Here is a 24,236-nt window from a genome sequence, read left to right on the forward strand (position 1 = left end):
TCATCTGCACACACAAAGGCATTCTCACAGACTATACTAGTGGGAATGTGCTTGCATTTTGACCGTGAAACCTAATATTGGTATCTTAAAGACACATTATGAAACTAGATAAGTTCCCCCTCGGGGCACAGGTCTCCACCAGGGCAGGTCAGGTTGTGGCCTCCTGATGGCGCTATAATAGGCCAATGTGAAAAGGGTGCCATTTCTTCTTACGCCTTGGATGGCAATTGGATGATTTGAGGCATTTTGTTCCAAAAATGTGTTTCAATCCACCTTGGTGGCGCTAAACAGGCCAGTGTGAATATATTGTGGGATATATTCCTCAGCCTAGTAGGAAAGTCTGTGAAAGATTTCATGTAAATTGCACACAATTGCATGCTTTTTGTTGAAAACGGGCCAATCCTGCCAACTTTGAAAGCTAATGTTAGGATGGAATATGAAATATCGGACAGATCCGTCTTGAACACATGACTATAGAGATAGTGTGGGATTTGCGGGATTTTGCGGGATTTTTGGACAGAATCTGGAGAAGTAATATAAAAAAAATGTTTTTCAAAAGTCGGCCTCCTGGTGGCGCTATAACAGGCCATTCAGGAAAAATCATCGTTCGCATCCAGGGAGAGTGTGTGCAAAATTTGGCACCGACCGGGTTAACGGTGCCAGAGATTAGCTGGTAATAGAGGGACAAACGCACACACACACACGCACAATCAGACAACTGTTTCTGCATGGTTTTGTTATACCTGCCCAAATATCTCGCTTCCAAAATAGCAGATCTGCAAGCTCACATGCAACGTACGTGCTGGATCAGCATGTCAGATTTTGGTGTAGATGGGTTGGAGATTTGAGGACCAATGAATGAGCCCTGTAAGTGAGTATAGGGTTAAACATTTAAGTGGTAAAAAAAAAAATAATGAAAAAGAATAATAACATAATTCATGGCTGTAGATTCAACCTCCAGTCCCTGCATAATGTAATGGTTTTAAATGAGTCTGCATGAATTAATAAACTGTTACGATACGTAAGAAAATAATATAGCAGAAGCAAACGTAGGCCTATGTCCAAACCAAACACATGACTATAAGTCGGTGGTTTTCAATCCTTTTCATATCAAGGCCCATTATTTATTTGTCATTAATTAAGAGCCACAGACCAGCATTATTTTGATGAGATTTAGCCTCACAGACCCCAAAACAAAGAAATTGCATTTTTATTATCGTTGAGATCTTGTCCACAATTCCATGCTGTATTGATTTGAAACATTGATCAAAATAGCAATAGTTTTACATTCTCTAATTGTGTAGACTTCTTGTAAATTAAGCAATGCTGATGTTTAACAATAATTTTACTCATGAGAGCGTAAAATGAAACCAAATTAATTTTTACACTCTCAACAGTTAATAATTATAATACATTTTATTCATAAGGCGCCTTTCAGGGCACTCAAGGTCGCCGTACAGGTTAAAAAAATTGCAGATCTAATAAGGGTCCATTTGGTCACCAACTCTCCATCATTTAGCCGGGGACCACCTGGAACCCCCTCAGGGACCACTGGTTGAAAACCACTGACTATAAATGGAGTCAGTAGGCAGGCATCAATGCAGCGTGTGTGCTTGTTGGCCTGCTAAGGCACACATGGCCTCAAGAGTAATTGTGTTAAAAAAAAAAAAAGAAGAAGGTTGCTCAGGAAATAGACATGTTTATGTGTCTAACTCCCAAACACAGACCTCTTTAACCACATGAACCCTAGCTAGCTATTCATTCTGTGGCAAACATTTGGTGACATTAGCAGATCTACAAACTCACGCCGCAGCGAGCGCACCAGTTCTGGGACGCATCGTGAGCTTGTAGATCTTGACGTAGATTCCATAGCGGTGAAGAGGTTTGGTGTAGAGGGGGAAAAAGGAGCGGTCCTATTCCACGGGTGGTGGAAAATGTACTCAAATGTTTTACTTAAGTAAAAGTATCAATACTGCAATATTTAGAAATACTCTAATGTTACGTAAATGTCCGGAATTCAAGATGCACTTGAGTAAAAGTATTGGCATCAAATTGTACTTAACGTATAGGTAAAAATACTCATTCTGCAGAATGTCCCGTTTCAAGTTTTCAAATGTATAAAAGATCTTTTGATAATAGCCGATCTACAAGCTCACAATTTGTCACATCACGACACATTGTGAGCTTGTATATCACTATATCGGCTATTTTCAAAAGGCAGAAATGAAGTGCGGTTAATGTATGTTTTCAAATAAATGTTGCGGAGTAAAAGTACAATATTTGGATCTGAGATGATTGGAGTAGAAGTAAAAGTAATTGAAAAGTAAAAAATTGAAATGTACATAAGTACAGTAGTATGTACTTTGTTACTTTCCACCACTGCCTATACCACAGCTCTGCCTGGGGGGGGGACCTCGTTGGTCAACTAAGTACATAGTGTTTAAGTGGTTTTAAAAAAGAACTGTCACAGAAAGAGCTTTTTCTTCAGCGATGCAGTCTCAACCATAACCACGTAGTTTGTCACGACGGCCTGTCTGTCCGTCTGTCTGTCGTCCTGGTGGCGTAGTGTTGGTAATCGCTCTGTTTTTTTGCGAACGCCTCGGAAAGACATGGAATCATCCCGGATGCTGCTGGTATGTATGCGTTCCAGGCAGGGACAGTGTTTTCTTTCCTCGCAGGGCTGAGCCAGCCAGCGTGCTGTCAAGGCGTGCCCAGTGGATGATATGATATGTACAGCAGCACGCAGAGGGCTTTGGCACAAACTACTGTATGAACTATCCTCTCACGACAGGAGCACTTCCTCAAACTGTAAATGTCAATACTTGGAGATAAAGTGTAAGGGCCTCCTCCCTCCTTGCGTTGCCGTGTGCTGTAGCAGCTGTCGGTTTGCCCACATACTGCCACTGTCTCCGTCCTCCAGGATTATGTACTGTACGTTTTAATTAATGTGCTTTCATTACTCTGGGTCTGGGCTATCGGTGAATGTACTACAGTGATAAGATTAGCTCAACAGAAAGCACGGTCTACTACAAGCTCACAGTCACAATTGCTTTGTCTTTTTCCTTTGTTATTTTGATGCCGATATATTTGTACTTTTACTCGAATAGGACTTTGAAGGCTGACCTTTTCCTTGCAACATACCTGCTATACTGCTAACCTCGCTACTTTTACTTAAATAAATACAAATATGAGTACTTCTTTCACCTCTGCCCTGTGTTGTAACTCTGACGCAAAGCATCTCCATGCTCTGCTCAGCTCAGCTCAGCTCTACTCATCTGTGTGTGTCAGCGTGCGTGCGTGTGTGTCAGCGTGCGTATGTGCGTGTCAGCGTGCGTGTCAGCGTGCGTGTCAGCGTGCGTGTGTGCGTGTCAGCGTGCATGTCAGCGTGCATGTCAGCGTGCGTGTCAGCGTGCGTGTGTGCGTGTCAGCGTGCATGTCAGCGTGTGTGTCAGCGTGCGTGTGTGCGTGTCAGCGTGCATGTCAGCGTGCGTGTCAGCGTGCGTGTGTGCGTGTCAGCGTGCATGTCAGCGTGCGTGTCAGCGTGCGTGTGTGCGTGTCAGCGTGCATGTCAGCGTGCGTGTCAGCGTGCGTGTGTGCGTGTCAGCGTGTGTGTCAGCGTGCGTGTGTGCGTGTCAGCGTGCATGTCAGCGTGCGTGCATGTGTGCATGTCAGCGTGCACACTGGCTGTCACATTGTGTTGTGCAGCAGATGTGCAGAACGCTGCCTGTAGATCAGATGTGCAGAACGCTGCCTGTAGATCAGATGTGCAGAACGCTGCCTGTAGATCAAGTCGTTTGAAGACATGAGTAACAGTGGATGATTGTATCTGCGGAAGCACTATTGTCTGGATGGCAGCATGTTACCATGCTGTCTCCCTCTGCCTCTCTCTCTCTCTCTCTGTCTCTCCCTCTGCCTCTCTCTGCCTCTCTCTCTCTCTCTCTGTCTCTCTGTCTCTCCCTCTGCCTCTCTCTCTGTCTCTCTCTGCCTCTCTCTCTCTGTCTCTCTCTCTCTCCGTCTCTCACCCGGGGAGGGGAGGGGGTGAGGGGGGGGGGGGATACCCCTGGCTACTAGTTTGGGTGTGATTGGTGGGTCTTGGCTGGAGTTCTATAGGGGGGGTAACATCTGTGGCCGTGGCAGTGCCAAGCTTCGCGCCGTGACAGCCACGCTGGTGGGACCAATTGTTCAGAGTGCACAGAACAGTAATCACTATGGAGTCAGAGTGATGGCGGTGGTGTTGTAACCCCCCCTCTCTCTACATACCCCCCATACCCCTCACCCCTCTCCTCCAGACCCTCCTCCGTATACTCGCTATAGCTATACTACAGCTCCCAGACTCATCTAAATTTAGCAATCTGTGAATGTGGACTTTCTCCGTGCTTTTCAACCAGTGGTCCCATGGGAGAGACCAGACCACCGGTGGTCCTTGAGGGGTCCCAGGTGGTCCCCGTCGTGGCTAAATGATAGGAGAGGTGTTAACCGAATGGACCCTTATACATCTGCATTGCTTAATTTACAAGAAGTCTGCAGTCTCTACATAATTAATAATGTAATAAAATAATTGTTATTTTTTTTTATCAACATTTGCCTGTTATCTCTCCCATGGTACCAACATCAATACAGGATGGAATTGTGGACAAAATGTTCTTTAAATGTTGGGGCCCAAAATGGCCAATAAATAATGGGGTTTTGATATGAAAAGGGTTGAACCCCCCCTCACCCCCCCCCCCCCCCCCCCCCCCCCCCCCCCACACACACACACACACACACATACACACACACACCCAACAGAGATGCACCCTGTGGAGAGGTGGGACGGCTGCTTGGAGTGGGCCCACACACACACACACACACACACACACACACACACATGCGTGCACTAAAGATAAACAAGACTGGTTCCATCCGGCCCGGCCCCCACTCGGCTTGTCAAAGCGCCTTGCTTTGTAAATGGATATGAAACGTTGCCTAATGAAACCCCTGACCTCTGCTGCCCCCTAAAGACGGTTCGGGGTATAAGGGGGAGTGGATGCTGCTGTCTTCTTGTCTAGTGTCGTCTAAGAGCTCTCGTCCTCGTGACAGTGTGTGTGGAGCTGAGGCGCGCCGTGCACGTCAACACGTGCAGCGTGCACTTTAAGCCGACCACCCTCGGATAAATGTCTACTTTTTGGTGTCCTGGGAGTATTTGTTCCTGGGGAGTGTGGGAGGGGGACAGGGGTGACGGGGGGGGGGGGGAGTCCATTAAATGAAATTGAATTCTGTTCCTGGGCCACAACAGTGCATTACGTGCATGGGCTTGTGTGCCTAGACTGAAAATAGCTGATCTACAAGTTCAAGTGTATATCTGCTATTTTCCACACTTTTAGTGTGTGTGCCACACAAAAGTAGTGAAAGCAGATCACGACAGTTTTAGAGTATAAGTAGTGGTGTCAAACCATGGCCATGCATGTTATTATATCTGTATATAATATTAATTTATATATAATATAATTCTAAATAAAATATGTTTAGCTGACTGCTTGTCATGTTAGTGATGATGTTAGTGATGATCACAGGTGAATGTAAGAGATGGCGTTTTAACCCATTTTGGGCGTGAACCCCTTTTGGAGTTAGCATTATGTTATGCTTTAGCTATTGAGTGGCGCGCTACGAGCTTGTAGGTCTGCTATTTTTGAAAAATCTAAGAACGACTGACATAGAAACATAGCTTTTTCAGAAAACTGTCAGGATGTAGAAGTCATTTTTTAATCTGATCTCAGGTCAGAATGGGTTAAACAATGGCCACCTGTCAGTATACACCGGGTCCAGTCGTGCAGTGGATGTGTTCTAGCAGCTATAGGCTCATGTTGACGTGTGTACAGTCAGTGGATGTGTTCTAGCAGCTATAGGCTCATGTTGACGTGTGTACAGTCAGTGGATGTGTTCTAGCAGCTATAGGCTCATGTTGATGTGTGTACAGTGGATGTGTTATAACAGCTATAGGCTCATGTTGATGTGTGTACAGTGGATGTGTTATAACAGCTATAGGCTCATGTTGATGTGTGTACAGTGGATGTGTTATAACAGCTATAGGCTCATGTTGATGTGTGTACAGTGGATGTGTTATAACAGCTATAGGCTCATGTTGATGTGTGTACAGTGGATGTGTTCTAGCAGCTATAGGCTCATGTTGACGTGTGTACAGTGGATGTGTTATAGCAGCTATAGGCTCATGTTGACGCGTGTACAGTGGATGTGTTATAGTATTAGCAGCTATAGGCTCATGTTGACGCATGTACAGTGGATGTGTTATAGTATTAGCAGCTATAGCCTCATGTTGACGTGTGTACAGTGGATGTGCTCTAGCAGCTATAGCCTCATGTTGACGTGTGTACAGTGGATGTGTTATAGCAGCTATAGCCTCATGTTGACGTGTGTACAGTGGATGTGTTATAGCAGCTATAGCCTCATGTTGATGTGTGTACAGTGGATGTGTTATAGCAGCTATAGCCTCATGTTGATGTGTGTACAGTGGATGTGTTCTAGCAGTATTAGGCTCATGTTGACGTGTGTACAGTGGATGTGTTATAGCAGCTATAGGCTCATGTTGACGCGTGTGCAGTGGATGTGCTCTAGCAGTATTAGGCTCATGTTGACGTGTGTACAGTGGATGTGTTATAGCAGCTATAGCCTCATGTTGACGTGTGTACAGTGGATGTGTTATAGCAGCTATAGCCTCATGTTGACGCGTGTACAGTGCGAGAGACAACAGGATTAGTGAGCAACTGGGGCTGCAGCCATGCAGGATGCAGTGTGCTGGGGGCGGGGGGCGTAAAGGTAAACTTGAAGGTCAAGGGCCCTCGGCTTGTCAGATAAAGTGGTATACATACATACAGTACAGCACCGTGACTGACGGAGGCCTGCATGGGCCAGGCCGGGGAAATGAGGTCAACTGTTCACATACATGTTATAGACATGTACAATAAATGTACAGGGAGATTTATTACACTCACTGAATGGGACCTAGTCAGGTGTGAAGTAACTGTAATGTAAGTACGTTGACTCAAGTACTGCACTTAAGTACTTGTGCTCCACTACATCTCACAGGCAAATATTGCACTTTCACTCCACTGCAATTATATCTTGACGCTTTTGTTACTAGTAGTTACTAAAGTGACTCGATTTTCATTATTATGACAAAACACACCAACTAACCACTTTTAGCCCTATATAACTATATAATATATATTGGCCATTTGAAATGAGATGAAGCTACAAAATATTGCGCTATATAGTGCAACATTCCTTCAACTATGACCCCTATGTCACATGATGGAACTATGTTTTTTGTGCTGCTGCTGCTGCTGGCGTTACTAAAAAGTAAAAACATGGAGTTAAGCTCTGCCCGACAGCGACGACAATATAAGACTTCTATGTGTTACCATACGTTAGCAACCTTTAAACTGTTATTGGACCTTAACTTTCTCTCTTTCTGTGTTTCTCTCTTCTCTCTTTTGCCCGTCCTCCTCCAGCACTTACAAAACCCAGCGAATTTCCAAACGGCAGCGACGGAGCTGCTAGACTGGTGCGGTGACCCCCGCGCCTTCCAGCGTCCCTTTGAGCAGAGCCTGATGGGGTGCTTAACGGTAAGCATCCTGATGATGTCTCACACTGGAGGAGGAGGTTCAAGGACAGCAGAAGGGCTGCTGGTAGAAACAAGTGCTGCATTGGCTGTTTATGTAACTCCCTCAGGGACGCCGGAATACCAATGTTCTGTCGCCTGATCTTCAACCGAGGTCGTTGAGAAATAAAGGGCCGACATTCACCTCCGATAGAAGAAGCTATTGGAGTTTAGTCATCTTTCATTGACTTCGGCCACAGTGTGTTCCGTCCGTGGCCAGCTTATGACATCAGCAAAATCCATGATCCATGATGAAGGACGCTGTGCAAACGTCCTCAAACCACAAAGCAATCAATGCTCTTAAAGAAAGCCTTTTTATTCCCCTATTTAAGTATACCTATTGGCTTTCCCCTACTTGATTAATTGAATCCTAAGCTTACCATCGCATTCGTAAAAACTAAAAATAGCAACTTAACTTTTTGTCAGACTACGGTATGTTGCAAGTTAAAATCTTCAACAATTTCCATAGAAATGGGCGTGTTTTGATTGGAACTCGGACACAAAGGGGGCGGGCGTAGTTTCCTACAAGGTTATGCTAAACGGCCTGAGGAGATAAATGGTGCTCGTCTGCCCTCATGTCAAATGCACATCTTTGCTGTCGTCGGGCAGAAACCTCCTCTGTATCTCCATGTTTCTAAATGAATGTCCTACGGAGTCATGCTAGCACGTGGCTCACAGACCTTGCAAATATAGCTGATCTACAAGCTCAAAACGCGCCGCGATGTGACATCTTTCAGCTTAGATCTGTATTTATTTATTGTTTTAAATGTATGGAAACACATTTTTAAAAGGGAAAGTGTTTGTCTATCTGTGTGTGACTAAAGAATAATAATAATAATAATAATAATAAGGGTAGTAATAATAATAATAATAATAACGATGGTATTGTTTTTCTTCTGAAAAGTAACAGTTTTGGACATACAAGGTCTGTTTGCTCCCGACAGACACGATATTATATCCAGCATATCATAGCAACTTCCTGTGGATCCCATGCAATCAGGACATGTGTCACGTTCTGTTATCCAATTATGAGCGCTCTCTGTGTGGCTCCGGTGGAGTTGAGCGCCGCACACACACGCCTTTCTCACTCAATTAGAATGAGGACTGACTTAAGACGTGTCAATCACTTGTCACCCTGGGCAATACCAGGGCGTAATATGCAGATCTTCACTCTGCACTGCCTCCAGCGCTGGATAAGAGACACATCTAGAGCTCTCTTCTTCCTCTCAGGGGTGCAATTTGTAATCCTATACAGAACAAGTGTTGTAATATAAACGACGAGAAAAAAAAAAAGGAATATGCAGAGTATTTGTACTCTCCTCCGCATGGGTTTATGGTTTGTGTTATTGCGTTAATGGCCTCTATCTCAGAGGATCTCAACATGTGTCTCGGGACCCCCAGCGTGGTCCCTGCAGGATTTTTTTATTATTTTATTTTATTTACCACGTGTCACCGCCTGGCAGGGCACCGCAGCGTCAGGCACCCAGAACTTGAGGCAAGTAAATGAACTCTATGGGAGCCAACCCAGGGCAGAGCCAGGAGGGGAAAGAAGCGCACCACCTACTGTACCTACGTAGACGTACTGCGGCTGCGATAGCTTGGCTAACAACACTGCAGAGCTCAAGAACCTGATGTTCCTGATAGGAAATTGTGTAGGGCAGTGATCCAGGAATCCCGAGTTAGTGTTGGCTATAGACCTCACTCTCGCAGTAACAATTTAAGGCTTTCAATACCCTCTACAAATCACACTGCATCAAAAGTAATAAACAAACTATATACAAACGTAGACCGGCTATTTCACAGCGTTTATCTCTGGAACCGAGTCAAACTAAAACTCAACTCTTACAATTCCAAGTGCTTGTCAGGGTGGTGGTGGGGGGGGGGGTCCCCAGTTCACATTCTAATTATGTTTTTATCAAGTAAATGAGCTAGTGAATAACTTGAATTATTCTCACCAACCCCACTGTAAATATAGTCTTAAAAGCATGTGTGTCTGACGCTAGGTAAAACCACCACAAATCTACTGGCCACGTCGTCGTACAATTAAGGTGCTGAAATTAGAACAACGGCTACTTGCGAGAGACATCCTGCACGGAAATTGCCATGTAGGCAAAAGCGTTCCCTTTATGTGCGTTTAGATCCTAATTAGACAAGTTATGCTCATATATCTTCCTTAATGGGGCTTTATTCCTATAAATAGCGGTCAGATATACAGTGCACTCTTTCTCCTGGTGTCACATCAGACGCATCTAGCGTATACTTAACACAGAGCATAATGATACGGTGCTGCAGGCAGGCAGCAGGCCCTTCTGGCTCTACAACCTCACTTACAACACAAGAAGGGTCTGTTAAGCGCTCACACGGGCAGATGCGAAGATACAGTCTGCCATTCAGTGTCAATGGAAGCCAGCAACGTTGAAGCTACGAAGCAAACTAATCCGACGTTTGTAGCTGCTGCAAAAGATACAAAGCTGTCACTGCGACATAATTGAAGCTGAGCTGGTGTTCAACTTATTCCAGATGCAAAGCTATACCAAGCTTGTTTCTGAGCGGTGGGCACGCCGTCTCCATCATGTAGCTTTGTGTGTCCCTTTGTGTCTGTCACAAGTGTCTGTACAGGAGTTCAGTACAGTATAACAATTACAGTATACCTCTCACTGTGACTTTTTTGTGATTTATTTTGTCCAATCTCCCCCGGCCTGGCGCTGCCCCTCCGACACACGGAGACATGCTTGACGACCGTGTGAGCAACACAAAGCGACAAATACGCTGTGATCTTTGCATATGCCTTGTGTGAACACACAATTACTGTGTAGTGTGTGTACTGTACTGTATGTGCTGGGGGGGGGGGTCACCCTCCTCCTTTTTACATCCGCGTGGAGTTTTTTTGTTTACAAAATGAGAGACAGACGGCCGGCTCAGCTGGTTTGCTACGACAGTACAGCGTGGCTTATTTCTAACCTATAAGGTTTCCAGATAGATATTTTAGCATGCTGTATTACATTTAAAATGAGTAATAGGTACACTGTCTGGATGTCATCTTGAATGAGATTAAAAACAGAGTAGTTCTCAGTGATGTAAATTGGATTTCAATGTAATGGGTCTTTTAGATGGGTCCCAGGGACATTTTATGAGTCCTACTTCAACGACGTTAGAGTACAGTACTGAGTACAGTACTGAGTACACTGATGCATCCCAGGACCCCCGGAGGGTGACATGACTGTGTCCTTTCTCAATGTAGTGAGTCTAAGAATGCAGGATGCAGCCTATTTTCATCACTGAGTTCTGTAATCAAAATCAGCTGTGTTTGGAGGAACGTGCAGCAATTTGGAATCAAAACAGGTGAATGAAATCAAGATTATTTCGGGCCGTGTTTCGTCATCAAGCAGCACGTTTTCGTGGCTTTTCATGGCCATTGTTTTGGCATCTAATTAAATTGTATTTTTCGTTTCACTACGTCTTTAAGAAGCCCGCTTGTATGAATGACCATGCAGGAGGAGGCTGCGTGGGTACGGGGCAGGACAGGGGGGGCCCTGGCTATAACATGTCCTTGAGGTCAGGCGGATGTTCGGAGGAGGAGGAGGAGGAGGAGGCCTCTTTGAGCAGATAATGGCACTGCTAAATCACAGCCCAACGTGTGCCACTTAAGGCTGATTTACAGGGCCCTCCTGTGGCATGTAGAGGCTTTCACTTAATGCTTCCTCCTCTCAGTAGGACATGGCGTTGTTGCACCCTGGCTCCACAGGCACGCCGTCTGTCTTTCTGTCTGTCTGTCTGTCTGTCTGTCTGTCACCCATGTTGGCTGGATGGTCTTACCAAAAATAGCAGATCTACAAGCTCACAATGCGCTGTAGGCTATTTTTTTGTGAATTGATTTGTGTAGAGTGAACTAATGGCGTACCAAATGTGCGTTTTACAGGTCTGTTTTTAATCGAGTATAGAGGGTTTAAGTGGTGCTGAATTTGCAGCTCAACAAAGGCTAATTAATAACGTATTTTGGCATAGTTTTACACAACAGCAAATGGACGCTGACTGGTGTGTGCGTGTGTGCGCGTGTGTGTGTGTGTGTGTGTGTGTGTGTGTGTGTGTGTGTGTGTGTGTGTGTGTGTGTGTGTGTGAGGGTGTGTGTGCGTGTGTGCGTGCGTGCGTGCGTGTTCTAGGTGGTAAGCCGTGTAGCCGCGCAGCAAGGCTATGACCTGGACCTGGGCTATCGGCTCCTGGCCGTGTGTGCTGCCAACAGGGACAAGTTCACTCCAAAATCAGCAGGTAAGAGCAGATCTTTATCCCTCATGTTCTCTGTCTGTCTTCCTCCATCTGGACATGATGGATGCAGGCCTCCATCGGCTGTGGAAAAGTGGCCATGTCTGATTATACACACACACACACAAACATCCAACCAACTGGAAATGGGACGCACGCACAGATCCGACACGCCAAAGGTCTGACATGCGGAAACGGTCGGACATGTTCATGTTTATGTTCACTTATTTGATATGGACATCACAACCACGTTGCTCATTGCGTACCATTGTACAATTTGTACACGTGCTAATTTTCACCACCTGTCCACAGGAGACTTTTCTAAAAATATGGTATCACTTTTAGTTTAAAAAAACCCAATCAAGTTTAAGAAAAGGAATATATACTAATAATATTTTACAACAGAATTACAATAACCATTACATTAACCTACGAAACAAAGGTAAACCCAATCACTCAGGTTACCAGTCAGACACTATACATGTGGGCACAGTTGATTTGATTTCAACCATAGTTTGAGTCCTCTGTAGAACACGTTACCGTCCGTCTCTAGTTTTAGAACCATAGTTTGAGTCCTCTGTAGAACACGTTACCGTCCGTCTCTAGTTTTAGAACCATAGTTTGAGTCCTCTGTAGAACACGTTACCGTCCGTCTCTAGTTTTAGAACCATAGTTTGAGTCCTCTGTAGAACACGTTACCGTCCGTCTCTAGTTTTAGAACCATAGTTTGAGTCCTCTGTAGAACACGTTACCGTCCGTCTCTAGTTTTAGAACCATAGTTTGAGTCCTCTGTAGAACACGTTACCGTCCGTCTCTAGTTTTAGAACCATAGTTTGAGTCCTCTGTAGAACACGTTACCGTCCGTCTCTAGTTTTAGAACCATAGTTTGAGTCCTCTGTAGAACACGTTACCGTCCGTCTCTAGTTTTAGAACCATAGTTTGAGTCCTCTGTAGAACACGTTACCGTCCGTCTCTAGTTTTAGGCAAGGAGTTCCAAAGGTTTGCCCCCTTTACTGAGAAGCTGTCTGAATGAGTTGTTACACCTGGGAATAGTACAGTTACCACTTGTTGAGGCTTGTGTAGTTGCTCTGCCAGAGCCCATGCGGTCGAACATGCTTGCGGTTATGGCTAGGTTAGGGTTTGAGTTAGGTTGTCGGTCTAATGTCAGTCGGACCAAAAGTATGTCGGTAACTAAAGCTACCCCTGGAAATCAGAGGGACTCTTCTTGTCCGTCCATTCATACCCTCCCAGAGTTCAATTAACCTGGAATTTTCCCGCGAATGCTGACTGTGTTTTTAGAGACATATACTGTACGGTAAAGTCACGCGCTGAGTTCTAACTGAGGTTCCAATAAAGTTTGCCTCAGAGTTTGTTTGGCTCTATAACAAAACGTTTAAGCCCAGCAGTAGTCCTGACCTCGCATTATTGTACACATATTTCATTTAGCTGTATTAACGTCAGAGTAGAGGCCCTACCAGCACAGGCATTTAAAACAGATACAATATGTACCTTGAAATACTGCACTACTTTTAGTCATATGGCAGCGATAAAGAGTTTCTCCATTTCTTTCAGTATAATTTATTATTATCGCACCGACCTTACTGTGGAGCTGCACAAAGGGTTCAACGCTAAAGACCCCACAGCCCAATTTGTTTTGCTTTCTCGGTCGAAGACTGATATGCGCTGAATAAAATCCTGGGTTTGTTGCAGAGAAAGCCTTTAGAATAATATCTGCCTGACTGACGTTGGGTTTGTGGTTTATTTTAATGCAGTGGCGACGTCCAGGGTCTAGTGATGGATTCTTTTAGGCGCTTGTCGGCTGCTATTTGTTGTAATCAAGCCAGGGGGTAACTAAGAAGAGCGTGCCGTGGCATGACGGCAATGAAGACGTATCGACTGTCAGAGGCTCAGAAGATAACCGCGGTTTACGTGCTGGAATATTTTGTAGTCCTTCAACGGTTTTTGATTTGCAGTTTCCACCTGTCTTGGGTTAAGAGGAGAGTCTGTTTTGCTGAGTGAGTGTTCTGCTGCAGCAGTGCTAGCCTGCTAGGCCATGGGGTTCCTGAACCTTTCAGCTCAACACCCAAAAGATACCAGGCTATTTTCGCCTGGCAGTGCCTTCACTGCCTTATCCCTAAACTTATTTGGCTTTTTGTTTTACAACACACAATGTGTCTTCTTCTTCTTATTAGTAGTAGTAGTATTTTATTTTTTGTGTTTTACATTCTTTTGGAAAGATAATTCATTTCTGAATTATCCTGGAAAGATAATTCATTTCTGAATTATCCTTTTTGAAATCAAAAGAAACATGGAAAAAAGAGGATATTTACTAATGGTTGCGGGAACCAACAATGGGTCGGTCCCAAGTTAAGGAACACATGCCCTACCAGGACATGACATCCATGCTCATCATACTGGACTGTACACACCACCATTTCAATCTTTCACTCATTGTGTCCCGTTCTATGATTCATACTCGTCATGTTTTGAGAAGGTGCTACAGCCTCGTCTACAAGTGACTCTGTGTGTTTGCGCAGTACTCTATGTGCGTCATGTACCGCATGTACATACTGTAGCACGAACACCTGCAACCGATTAGCAACTGGTCAAAAGTCAATAAGGGTGCATAAGGCAGTATAGGGAGTCGGTAATAAGCAGCATAAGGCGGTAGTGAACTCATCAAAGGCACCGCTATACTTTGCACGGGGTGTGATTTATTTTCATGGTGGTACGAGCCTTCAAATGCATGCGATATTGCTTCCGTTCCATGTTGGTTCCATGTAAGCCCTGGGAGAGGAATCTCATATCCTATCTCTCTCTCTCTCTCTCTCTCTCTCTCTCTCTCTCTCTCTCTCTCTCCAATTACGTTGGTCTTCTAAATGATCCGATGGTTGATGATTCCATATCAAATCTCACGCAGTGACTCGTGGGATTTTGATCAGATTGCTGATTGATTCCATGTGAATAATTTCCTGCAGCAGCATAGCAAACTGCGTTAGCTCTGAACCCGAGCAGAGCGCTCCGGTCCAGACAGCATCCAGGGCCGTATTTCATGGTCGATTATGTATGTGCATAAACACTGTGAGTGGTTTAGCAGTCAGATGAGAGACTTGCAGCACATTGCTGTAAAAAGGCAGTGGTTTTAAAGTTTACTTTGTTGGAGTATTATCAATTTCCAAAACTTTTTTCTTCTACTTCCACTCCACTATACACCTCAGATCCAAATACTGTAAATACTTTTACTCCACTACTATGTATTGAAAACTTTACTTACTAGTTAGCCTACTTTATATATTTTCATTAATATTACAAAACATACATTAATATTACCACACATACATTTACCACTTCATTTTGGCTATTTTCAGAAGATTTGTAACACATTTGAAAACTTGAAACGGGACATTCTGCACAATGAGTACTTTTACTTTTGGTACTTCAAGTGCATTTTGACGCCAATACCTTTGTACATTTACTTAAGTACATTTTGAATTCCGGACTATTACTTGTAACGGGGGGGGGGGGGGGGGGGTTGAGAGAGACAGAGAGAGAGAGAGAGAGAGAGAGAGAGAGAGAGAGGTCAAGCCAAAGAGAGGGAGGTAGAGCGTCAATGGAAACCACTGTAGAGAGTGTGCATTCTTGTGCAAAGGCTCCAACATTGTGGGAGTGTCACAGTTAGAGGCCCCCGACAAGGACTGTGTTACTTAAAGCCGTGGTTCCCAAAGTGGGGCCCGGGGACCCCCAGGGGTCCTTGAGGGAGTTCCAGGGGGTCCCCAGCTAAATGATACCTAAATGGAATCTTATGGGTATGTAACTCTGAGAGTGTCATTTAACTGAGAGTGTACAAATAGAACCAAATGGACCTGTTAACGGGTCCATTCGGATCCATTTGTACACTCTCAGAGTTAAATTAACATAGATTTTACAATATAAATTGAGGTCTCAGAGATAGAAATGCCAAATTGGGGTCCGTAGACTAATGCATGTCAAACTGGGGGTCCTTGAAATTAAAATGGTTGAGAATCACTGTTAGAGTTGTAATAAAAATCTTCTCTTATGGGGGTCCGTGGCATATCTCTTCAAATGGGGGTCCGTGGGGCTAACTAGTATCAATTTGGGGGTCCTTGACATGAAAGCGTTTGGGAACCACTGACTTAAAGGGCCACTTCACCCCATTTGCAACCAGATCTTATTTTAATGATGATTAGTAGCCTACACAAAAAACACTTTCCTGGGTTTTTTTATGTGTGTAATATGTGTTTTTTTAGATAAATGAAAAAATGAAAATGTGGTCTCACTTACTTCCTGGACTAACATGTTGTCTCTGTAAGACAGCCCACATGGGGTGTCTCCCCTCTCCACAAGTGCACCAAAGTATTATGGTCATTGTAGGAATTCAACAATCCAGTCAAACCCTATAGTCAATCAACACACACACAGACTTCATTATTGTGTGCAAATTTCAAATTGTACTACTGTTGTCTACTACAAAAAATACTATTACTATTGAGTGTGATTGCAGTTTCTTCCAGTGGTGAAATGGCCCCTTTAAGACAAGAAAGAGTTAAGGCTGAGCACTGTTAATGTGGTTATACGTTTAGGCAACACGCGCTTGCATGCTGCTTGGAGTGGTTTTAAATGATTACATCTCAGATAAGATTAGGCACTGTTAATATTGTTAAGTTTAGACATGGGTTTTGGTGTGGTTGTTTAATACATCTTTAGTTAAGATTAGGCGCTGCATGGAATAGTGCAGTAATGTTTGGAGGGGGAGAGAGAGAGAGAGAGAGAAAAAAAAGCCAAAGAAAGGGAGATAGCGTCAATAGAGACCACTACAACACAGTCTGCATTCTTCTGCGAAGGCTCCCACTCTCTGCCACAGTGCAGAGAGAGGCCCCAGCAGTGTTGCCAGATTGTGTGAGAGAAATAAAGCAACCAGCTCTATGAAAACGAGACCAAAATTAGAAGCCTGACTAGGCTATTTTCAACAATCATGGCAAAGAAGAAATGTGACAAAATGTTGAATATTCTTTGAAACATTTTAACACTTGTATGGGGGTTCCTGGCACAGAATAGTTTTTAAATGTAAAAGGGTGTAGGGTCCTAGTTGGACAAATACATTAATCTGGAGATACTTGCCATGAAAATGTGTGATAATGGCGATGGTTTAAGCGACATTAGAAAACAAGCCTTAATAAGCAACTACACTTTAGAAACAAGCCCAAAAAAACCGCAACCCGCAACTACGAATATTTGCAAGCAACTTTACAGAAAAACAATCCCAAAGTTGCTTATAATAAGCAGACATGGCAACACCGGGCCCCAGACGAGGAGTGTGCTGCTAAGACAGAGAGAGAGAGAGCCATGCACGCTGGCAGTCTGCACACTGGCAGCTAGGGAGACGTACGGCTCTTAAACAAGCCTCCCACGGCCGAGTGGGGGCCCCAGGGGAAGGCCCCCCACTCCCTGACATCCAGCAGGGCCCGTTGCCTGGGCGACTAGAGGGGAGGGAATCACATGACGCGGCCTGGATGGATGGATGGCGGCACCAGGTCGGCCATCCAATCCAACAACCAGGAGACAGGCAGGCAGGCAGACAGACAGACAGACAGGCAGGCAGGCAGGCAGGCAGGCAGGCAGACAGACAGACAGACAGGCAGGCAGGCAGGCAGGCAGGCAGGCAGGCAGGCAGGCAGGCAGGCAGGCAGGCAGGCAGGCAGGCGGGCAGGCGGGCAGGCGGGCAGGCGGGCGAGTCAATGTCTGTCTGTCCATTCACCCAGCAGCCTTTTGGAGCTGTCTTAAGAAAAGCTAGCAGAGAACAAACTGCGGTGGAAAAATAACTTTGAGCATTAATTTACTGTACCTATAAGTAAAAAGTGCTTTTACTTCACTTGAGCGTGTCCACCTTTCAATACCTTTTTTACTTCTACTCCACTACATCTCTGAGGCAAATACTGCACTTTGTACTCCACTTGACAACGTTAGTCACGAGACAGTTTGCAGATATAGATCATTAAACTTTAATAGTTAACCAGTTAAGCCATATTTGTCTGTTCAAACATACCTATAACTACAAGCTCGCAACACGCCTTGTAACACGTTAGATATGTTATTTTCAAAAGATTTTGACACTTTTTTTTTTAACTTCTGGAGAAGTCGTATATTCATATTTCGATGCCAATACTTTTGTAGTTTTTTTTTCTCAACAATTTTCACTCAAACATTTTTACCTTGTACTGTCGCTACAAGTACTCTAAAAGCAATCAGATTGTGAAATACATCACTTCTCTTAGCAGCGAGAACAAATCAAGTGGAGAAGGGGCAGACAGATAGCTGCAGCGCTGCAGAGAGGCTGGAATGTGAAGGGAGGGGAGGTGAATTCAGTTTTTTAATTGAATACAGTGGCCTTTGCATAATGTTGTTTAAACAATAATTCATTTAGAGCCATGTCTGCCAGGTTTCCTTGGATGTCATCCAGGCCAAAGTTCAACTGTAGATCGTTGTTGCATAACGTCGCTGTTGGGCAGAAGACTCGTGTCTCCATATTGAAATGTTTGAAAAAGGCAGTCGATTTTGTTAGTAGTTTTAAGGCCTATTCAATTCATACTCCAGTTTTAGATGATGAGGTGACCACCGTGACGTCACACCGCGGTGGTGAGGGACTCACCCAAACACATCTCTCTGTTTTTACTAAACCACGTTATCGCCTAAAACTGGACCATGAATAATATAGGCCTTTAGTCAAGGAAATCAACACTGATGTCTAGTGAGTTTCACCCCCGAGCGAGCACGGTGTGGAAAGCGAGCGGAGGGGAAGCTGTGCTGAGGCAGAGAGCTCATTTCAGGCTGTAGGAAGGCGAGCGGAGGGCAAGCTGTGCTGAGGCAGAGAGCTGGTTTCAGGCTGTAGGAAGCTGTGCTGAGGCAGAGAGCTGGTTTCAGGCTGTAGGAAGGCGAGCGGAGGGGAAGCTGTGCTGAGGCAGAGAGCTCATTTCAGGCTGTAGGAAGGCGAGCGGAGGGGAAGCTGTGCTGAGGCAGAGAGCTCATTTCAGGCTGTAGGAAGGCGAGCGGAGGGGAAGCTGTGCTGAGGCAGAGAGCTCATTTCAGGCTGTAGGAAGGCGAGCGGAGGGGAAGCTGTGCTGAGGCAGAGAGCTCATTTCAGGCTGTAGGCGAGTGGAGGGGAAGCTGTGCTGAGGCAGAGAGCTGGTTTCAGGCTGTAGGAAGCTGTGCTGAGGCAGAGAGCTCGTCTCAGGCTGTAGGAAGCTGTGCTGAGGCAGAGAGCTGGTTTCAGGCTGTAGGAAGCTGTGCTGAGGCAGAGAGCTGGTTCCAGGCTGTAGGAAGCTGTGCTGAGGCAGAGAGCTCGTCTCAGGCTGTAGGAAGCTGTGCTGAGGCAGAGAGCTCGTTTCAGGCTGTAGGAAGCTGTGCTGAGGCAGAGAGCTGGTTTCAGGCTGTAGGAAGCTGTGCTGAGGCAGAGAGCTCGTCTCAGGCTGTAGGAAGCTGTGCTGAGGCAGAGAGCTCGTTTCAGGCTGTAGGAAGCTGTGCTGAGGCAGAGAGCTCGTTTCAGGCTGTAGGAAGCTGTGCTGAGGCAGAGAGCTCGTTTCAGGCTGTAGGAAATCAATGTTCACAATCAAGTCAGCGGCAGAAAGCGGCCCGGGGCTATATTATGACAAATCAATTCATTACCAGACGCCTTATGTTGCTTTTCCAGGCACCTCCTTTGTTCTTTTTTTTATTTGTCGGAAACGACAAGCTTAGCAGTGCAAAGCTCTGAGAAATCACACCGTGGCCTCTCAGCCGTGCACTTAAACTCTGTGTTATCCCAGAGTATAAAAGGTCTTCTGAAAGAATATATATTCAAAGATTTGTGCCACATTTTCACGATTTTTCAAAAATAGCAGACCTACAAGCTCGTAGCGCGCCACTCGGTGGCGCGCTACGAGCTTGTAGATCTGCTATTTTTTAATAGCTAAATAATGCTTAGTTAAAAAAAACACCAAAACGGGTTCCTGCCCACAATGGGTTATTAGTGAAATGGACCGGAGTTGCACATTTCTTCCGTCTATACTAAAACTCTTTGCCCCCAAAAAATAGCCGATCTACAAGTACGTAGATCTGCTATTATTGGCAGATGTTCCCCTCAGAAGTAGAATATGGATGCTGGGGTTCAAGTGGTTAATAATGACGGCACGGCTGTGTGGCACTTGTGTCTGTCGGGGGAAATGTGTTGCTTAATTTCACCGTGATAGATTTCTTCTGTGGATGTTTTTGTACTGTTGTAATTACCAAGCCACCGTCGCTTAGTATTAATTTAAATCCGTTTGACATTTTGTTTATGCAAGTCAGAGATTTATTGAAGTGACTTCATGTAATTTTGCTGTGAGATTGGATTTAGAGAACTGTCTGTACTCTAGGTGGAATCAGACACCAGTGGAGGGAGTGGAATCTACCATCTGAAGATACATTCTTAAAGGATAACACATTTTTTGGGAGCGTTTTACCCATTGCTGGCTGTCTGAATACAAAAAATCACACCCATGTGAACTGAGTGGTGCAACTCCCCTCCCCCGCCCCTCTCTCTCTCTCTCTCTCATTAGCAGGCTCTTTCTGGCACAACAGCGCCACTTTTTCCCCTACTGGTACTCATAGTCATACATACGTATACACATACATAGTCACAGTTAACACGGACATTGCTGTTCCTTGGAGTGGTTGCACCACTCAAAAAAAGGGTAATTAAAATGTTGACATATGGTATTATTGCTTATAGCTTTAAACATTAGTATTTTATAATTTATAGAATTTCATCTTTTTATTTCTTCACAAAATCACTGAAAATTCAAGAAAGAATTTTTGGAATGTTTTTTTAAAACGTTTTGAAATAATAATAATAACAATAATAATTAATAATTAAAAACTAAAAATAATTGGACCCATAAAAATGTGTCCCCGACACGTCTTTGTAAAGTCAGGACATCATTGCGGAGGTGCAACGATGTTCAGAGAACAATAACACGTATCTCTACTTTTACTCAAGTCCACTTCCACACGCTGAACACTTCATTGTGCACTGACTCCACAATGAACTGCCAAATGTACTACGTATACTTATGATCACTTTATAACAATAATCCCCTAAGGCTGGGTTACTATAGTCTCCCATTCTGTCACTATAGTCTTTTTGCAGGTGGCCCACAATGAAGGCGAGAGTGCTGCGTCGTGCGTGCGGGGGAGGGGAGGGTCACCCCGCCCTAGTTGTGACCCCTTCTTTGAATGGGATTAGCCTGCTTTTTTCTTTTTTAAACCTGTCATTAGTTGGGACTGTCTCAAGCACAGGGCAAAGACACAGCACCACACTGTCAAAGAACGGGGGGGGTTCAGTCACTCTGTTAGGATAAATACACCACGGGGGGGTTTGTTGTCACACAGAACTACACCGCAATAAGGCCACACAACGTTTTTCATTTCATGTTACATTAGATTATGATTGTCACTCCACTACATACATACAGTAGACAAATGTACTGATTGACTCCACTACATTTCTACTACTAGGCATTCCAAACTTACAAAAACACATTATTATTAACCACTATTACCACTACTACCGACAGCTTTCAATTGTAGGACGAGTCATACTGAATTAAACCAGGTGTGTATCTGTACACTATGACTCAAGCAGTGAGGTTGAGGACTCCATTAGACCAGGTGTGTATCTGTACACTATGACTCCAGCAGTGAGGTTGAGGACTCCATTAGACCAGGTGTGTATCTGTACACTATGACTCCAGCAGTGAGGTTGAGGACTCCATTAGACCAGGTGTGTATCTGTACACTATGACTCCAGCATTGAGGTTGAGGACTCCAGTCTGTCGGTGCCTCCGCCTGTGCTCAACTTTGACATAATAATCAAGGTCAAAGACAGTCATCCAGTGGTCCAGACAGGCTAAATACCCCTTATGGCATGTTCTGCTCTGTATTTATACTCTGTGGTGTTTGCTATCGGCAGAGCAGAGCTGGAAGAAGTACTCGTAGTTTGTTACTTGGAGCTGCACTATATCTAACTTTCCTGCTCTACCCTGGATTTAAATCCGATTTCCAGCGCAAGTTCTGACATTAAAAAAACTAAAAGAAATACCATTGAGCTAATAGAGCCAGCCTGCTTGATCACAGGATAAATTGAATCTTGATCATCAGGTCAAAATGCGTGTCAGATCCTGTGGCTAGGTGCAGACACCATCTAAATGTCTCAATATAAGAGCAAGGATAGTATACGTTATATTGTGTTATCTATCGTACAGATTGGACTTACATAATGCTGCTTTTAACCCATTCTGACCTGAGATCAGATTCTAAAAATGTCTTCTACATCCTGACAGTTTTCTGAAAAAGCTATGTTTCTATGTCAGTTGTTCTTCGATTTTTCAAAGATTGCAGACCTACAATGGAATCATTTTATTGTGTCCATGCATGCCTATTATGAGAAGGCCATTAACATTTTCAGAGAGCTGTCTGGCACTTATAGACAGCTATCGAGCGCAGCTGATGTGCCTGCCTGCTCTCACAGTGTTTTCTACACCTATTTATAAAATAATAATAATCTGGTCTCGCCTCCAGTCGGTGTTGGTCTCGACCCGCTTCCACACTCTGTCTTGACTCAGAGGGGTGTAAAAAAGAAATACTTTTAAGTAGTGAAAATAGCAGATCTACAAGCTCACAGCACGTTACATCGCGAAAAGTTTAGAAGCCACTTAGAGTCGTAGAGACATTTAGAGTCTAGACTAAAGACGTTTAGTCACGTGACTTGTGGCGTGTTGGGAGTGCGTAGATCGGCTGTTCTCGACGCACGGCGGCGACACCGTCGCAAAACTAAAACTTTCCCATGATGTTGTTCACGAGCAAACCGCCAGAAACCCCGGCATTCCAATGAATTCCCCCAAATGGAGCTTTAATGGTCAGATTACTAAACGGTACACACGCAAGTATGACGACTATGTCTTCAGCCTCCATGTTGTCATGTTCGCCGGCGGTCCCGAAAACCACTGCTGATATGCAAACATGGTCATGGCCACCAACAACGTTTCAAGTCAACCCTGCTGTTTTTCTATTTAGGAAAAGCCACAGCCATGTCTGCGAGTTCCAAAAGCACACACTGAGCAGAGAGAGACAGAGAGAGAGAGAGAGAAAGGGAGGGAGAGGAGAACTGTTTCAGTCGAGAAAGCTCTGGGGAGGAGGAATCTCCCTGAAGGCCTGTGTGTGTGCGCGTGTGTGCGTGTGTGCGTGTGCGTGTGTGTGTGTGTGTGTGTGTGCGTGTGCGTGTGTGTGTGCGTGCATGCAAGCGGGGATTTGACCACTGTGTTGTGTCGAAGAGAAGACCTTTCTCCACCGCTCGATAAAAATGTCTGACAGCTATGTCTTTAGCGCTACCTTACTGGAACATGCTGTATGAAAAGCTGCCAACAGGCCCTTACCTCCTTAGACTTGAGGCCGATTCTAAAAGAAAATCTTCTAAATCTTAAAAGTTTTCTGAAAAACCTACCTTTCTATGTCAGTGGTGCTCAACCTTTTTCATGTCAAGGACCCCCAAAATTATCTGTATTTGGCCGCAGACCCCTGCCTGAAAATATGTTTTTCCAGGGACCCCCCAGAATAGAAGCCAAGATTTGAGTTAAAAACATCAAAGATTTGTGCCACATTTTCACGATTTTTCAAAAATAGCAGATCTACAAGCTCGTAGCGCGGCACTCGATGCAGCGCTCCTATGAGCTTGTAGATCTGCTATTTTTCAACAGCTGAAGTATAACATAATGCTTAAAACACCAAAAGGGGGGTTCCCATCCTAAATGGGTTAATACTAACTAACCTTTTTTGGGTGGGAAATAATATGTTATGTTGTACAGTTATTTGCTGAAATGCGGAATGTCCCGACTGGGGATGCAGGGTGGGGAGAGGGAAAAAAACACACGTCACTGTGCTGACGATTTACGGTCTAAAAATAAAATGTTTAACTACAGAAAAGTGTTGGCCACAATCCCATGTATTGCTTAATTGTTAGGATTCTCTCGTTGACGAGGAGGAGGAGGCCAAAGCCTCCCGAAACTAAACCGGCTCCTGCAGGTCGTGTTCGGGCTGGTCGGAGCCCAACAGCACCGGCATCTTAAAAGCCTCCTGCCTGTCAAAATAACTAAACAAGATGAAAGGAAAGATTTTGGATTGGCCTCGCTTTCTCTCCCCAGACAGCCAAAAATAATAAAATGTTGCTTAATATTTTTCTGGCAACCTACTAAATTATATCGTTGCTGTCCAGGAGAAAACGCCTAACTCC

General features: G+C 44.6%; 1 protein-coding gene across 4 annotated transcripts in view; it reads left to right on the forward strand.

The window, feature by feature from the left end:
• Positions 1 to 24,236, forward strand: part of LOC310875082 (zinc finger MIZ domain-containing protein 1-like) — a 235,131-nt gene that overhangs the window by 150,677 nt on the left and 60,218 nt on the right. For all 4 annotated transcript variants that reach the window (XM_083788135.1, XM_083788138.1, XM_083788136.1 and 1 more), the window contains 2 exons: positions 7,509 to 7,622; positions 11,818 to 11,923. In XM_083788135.1, the coding sequence (XP_083644261.1) occupies positions 7,509 to 7,622; positions 11,818 to 11,923 (220 nt within the window). The remainder of the gene's footprint in view (positions 1 to 7,508; positions 7,623 to 11,817; positions 11,924 to 24,236) is intronic.

Source organism: Protomyctophum parallelum, assembly GCF_964188405.1.
Source record: "Protomyctophum parallelum genome assembly, chromosome: 17".
Classification (NCBI taxonomy): Eukaryota; Metazoa; Chordata; class Actinopteri; order Myctophiformes; family Myctophidae; genus Protomyctophum; species Protomyctophum parallelum.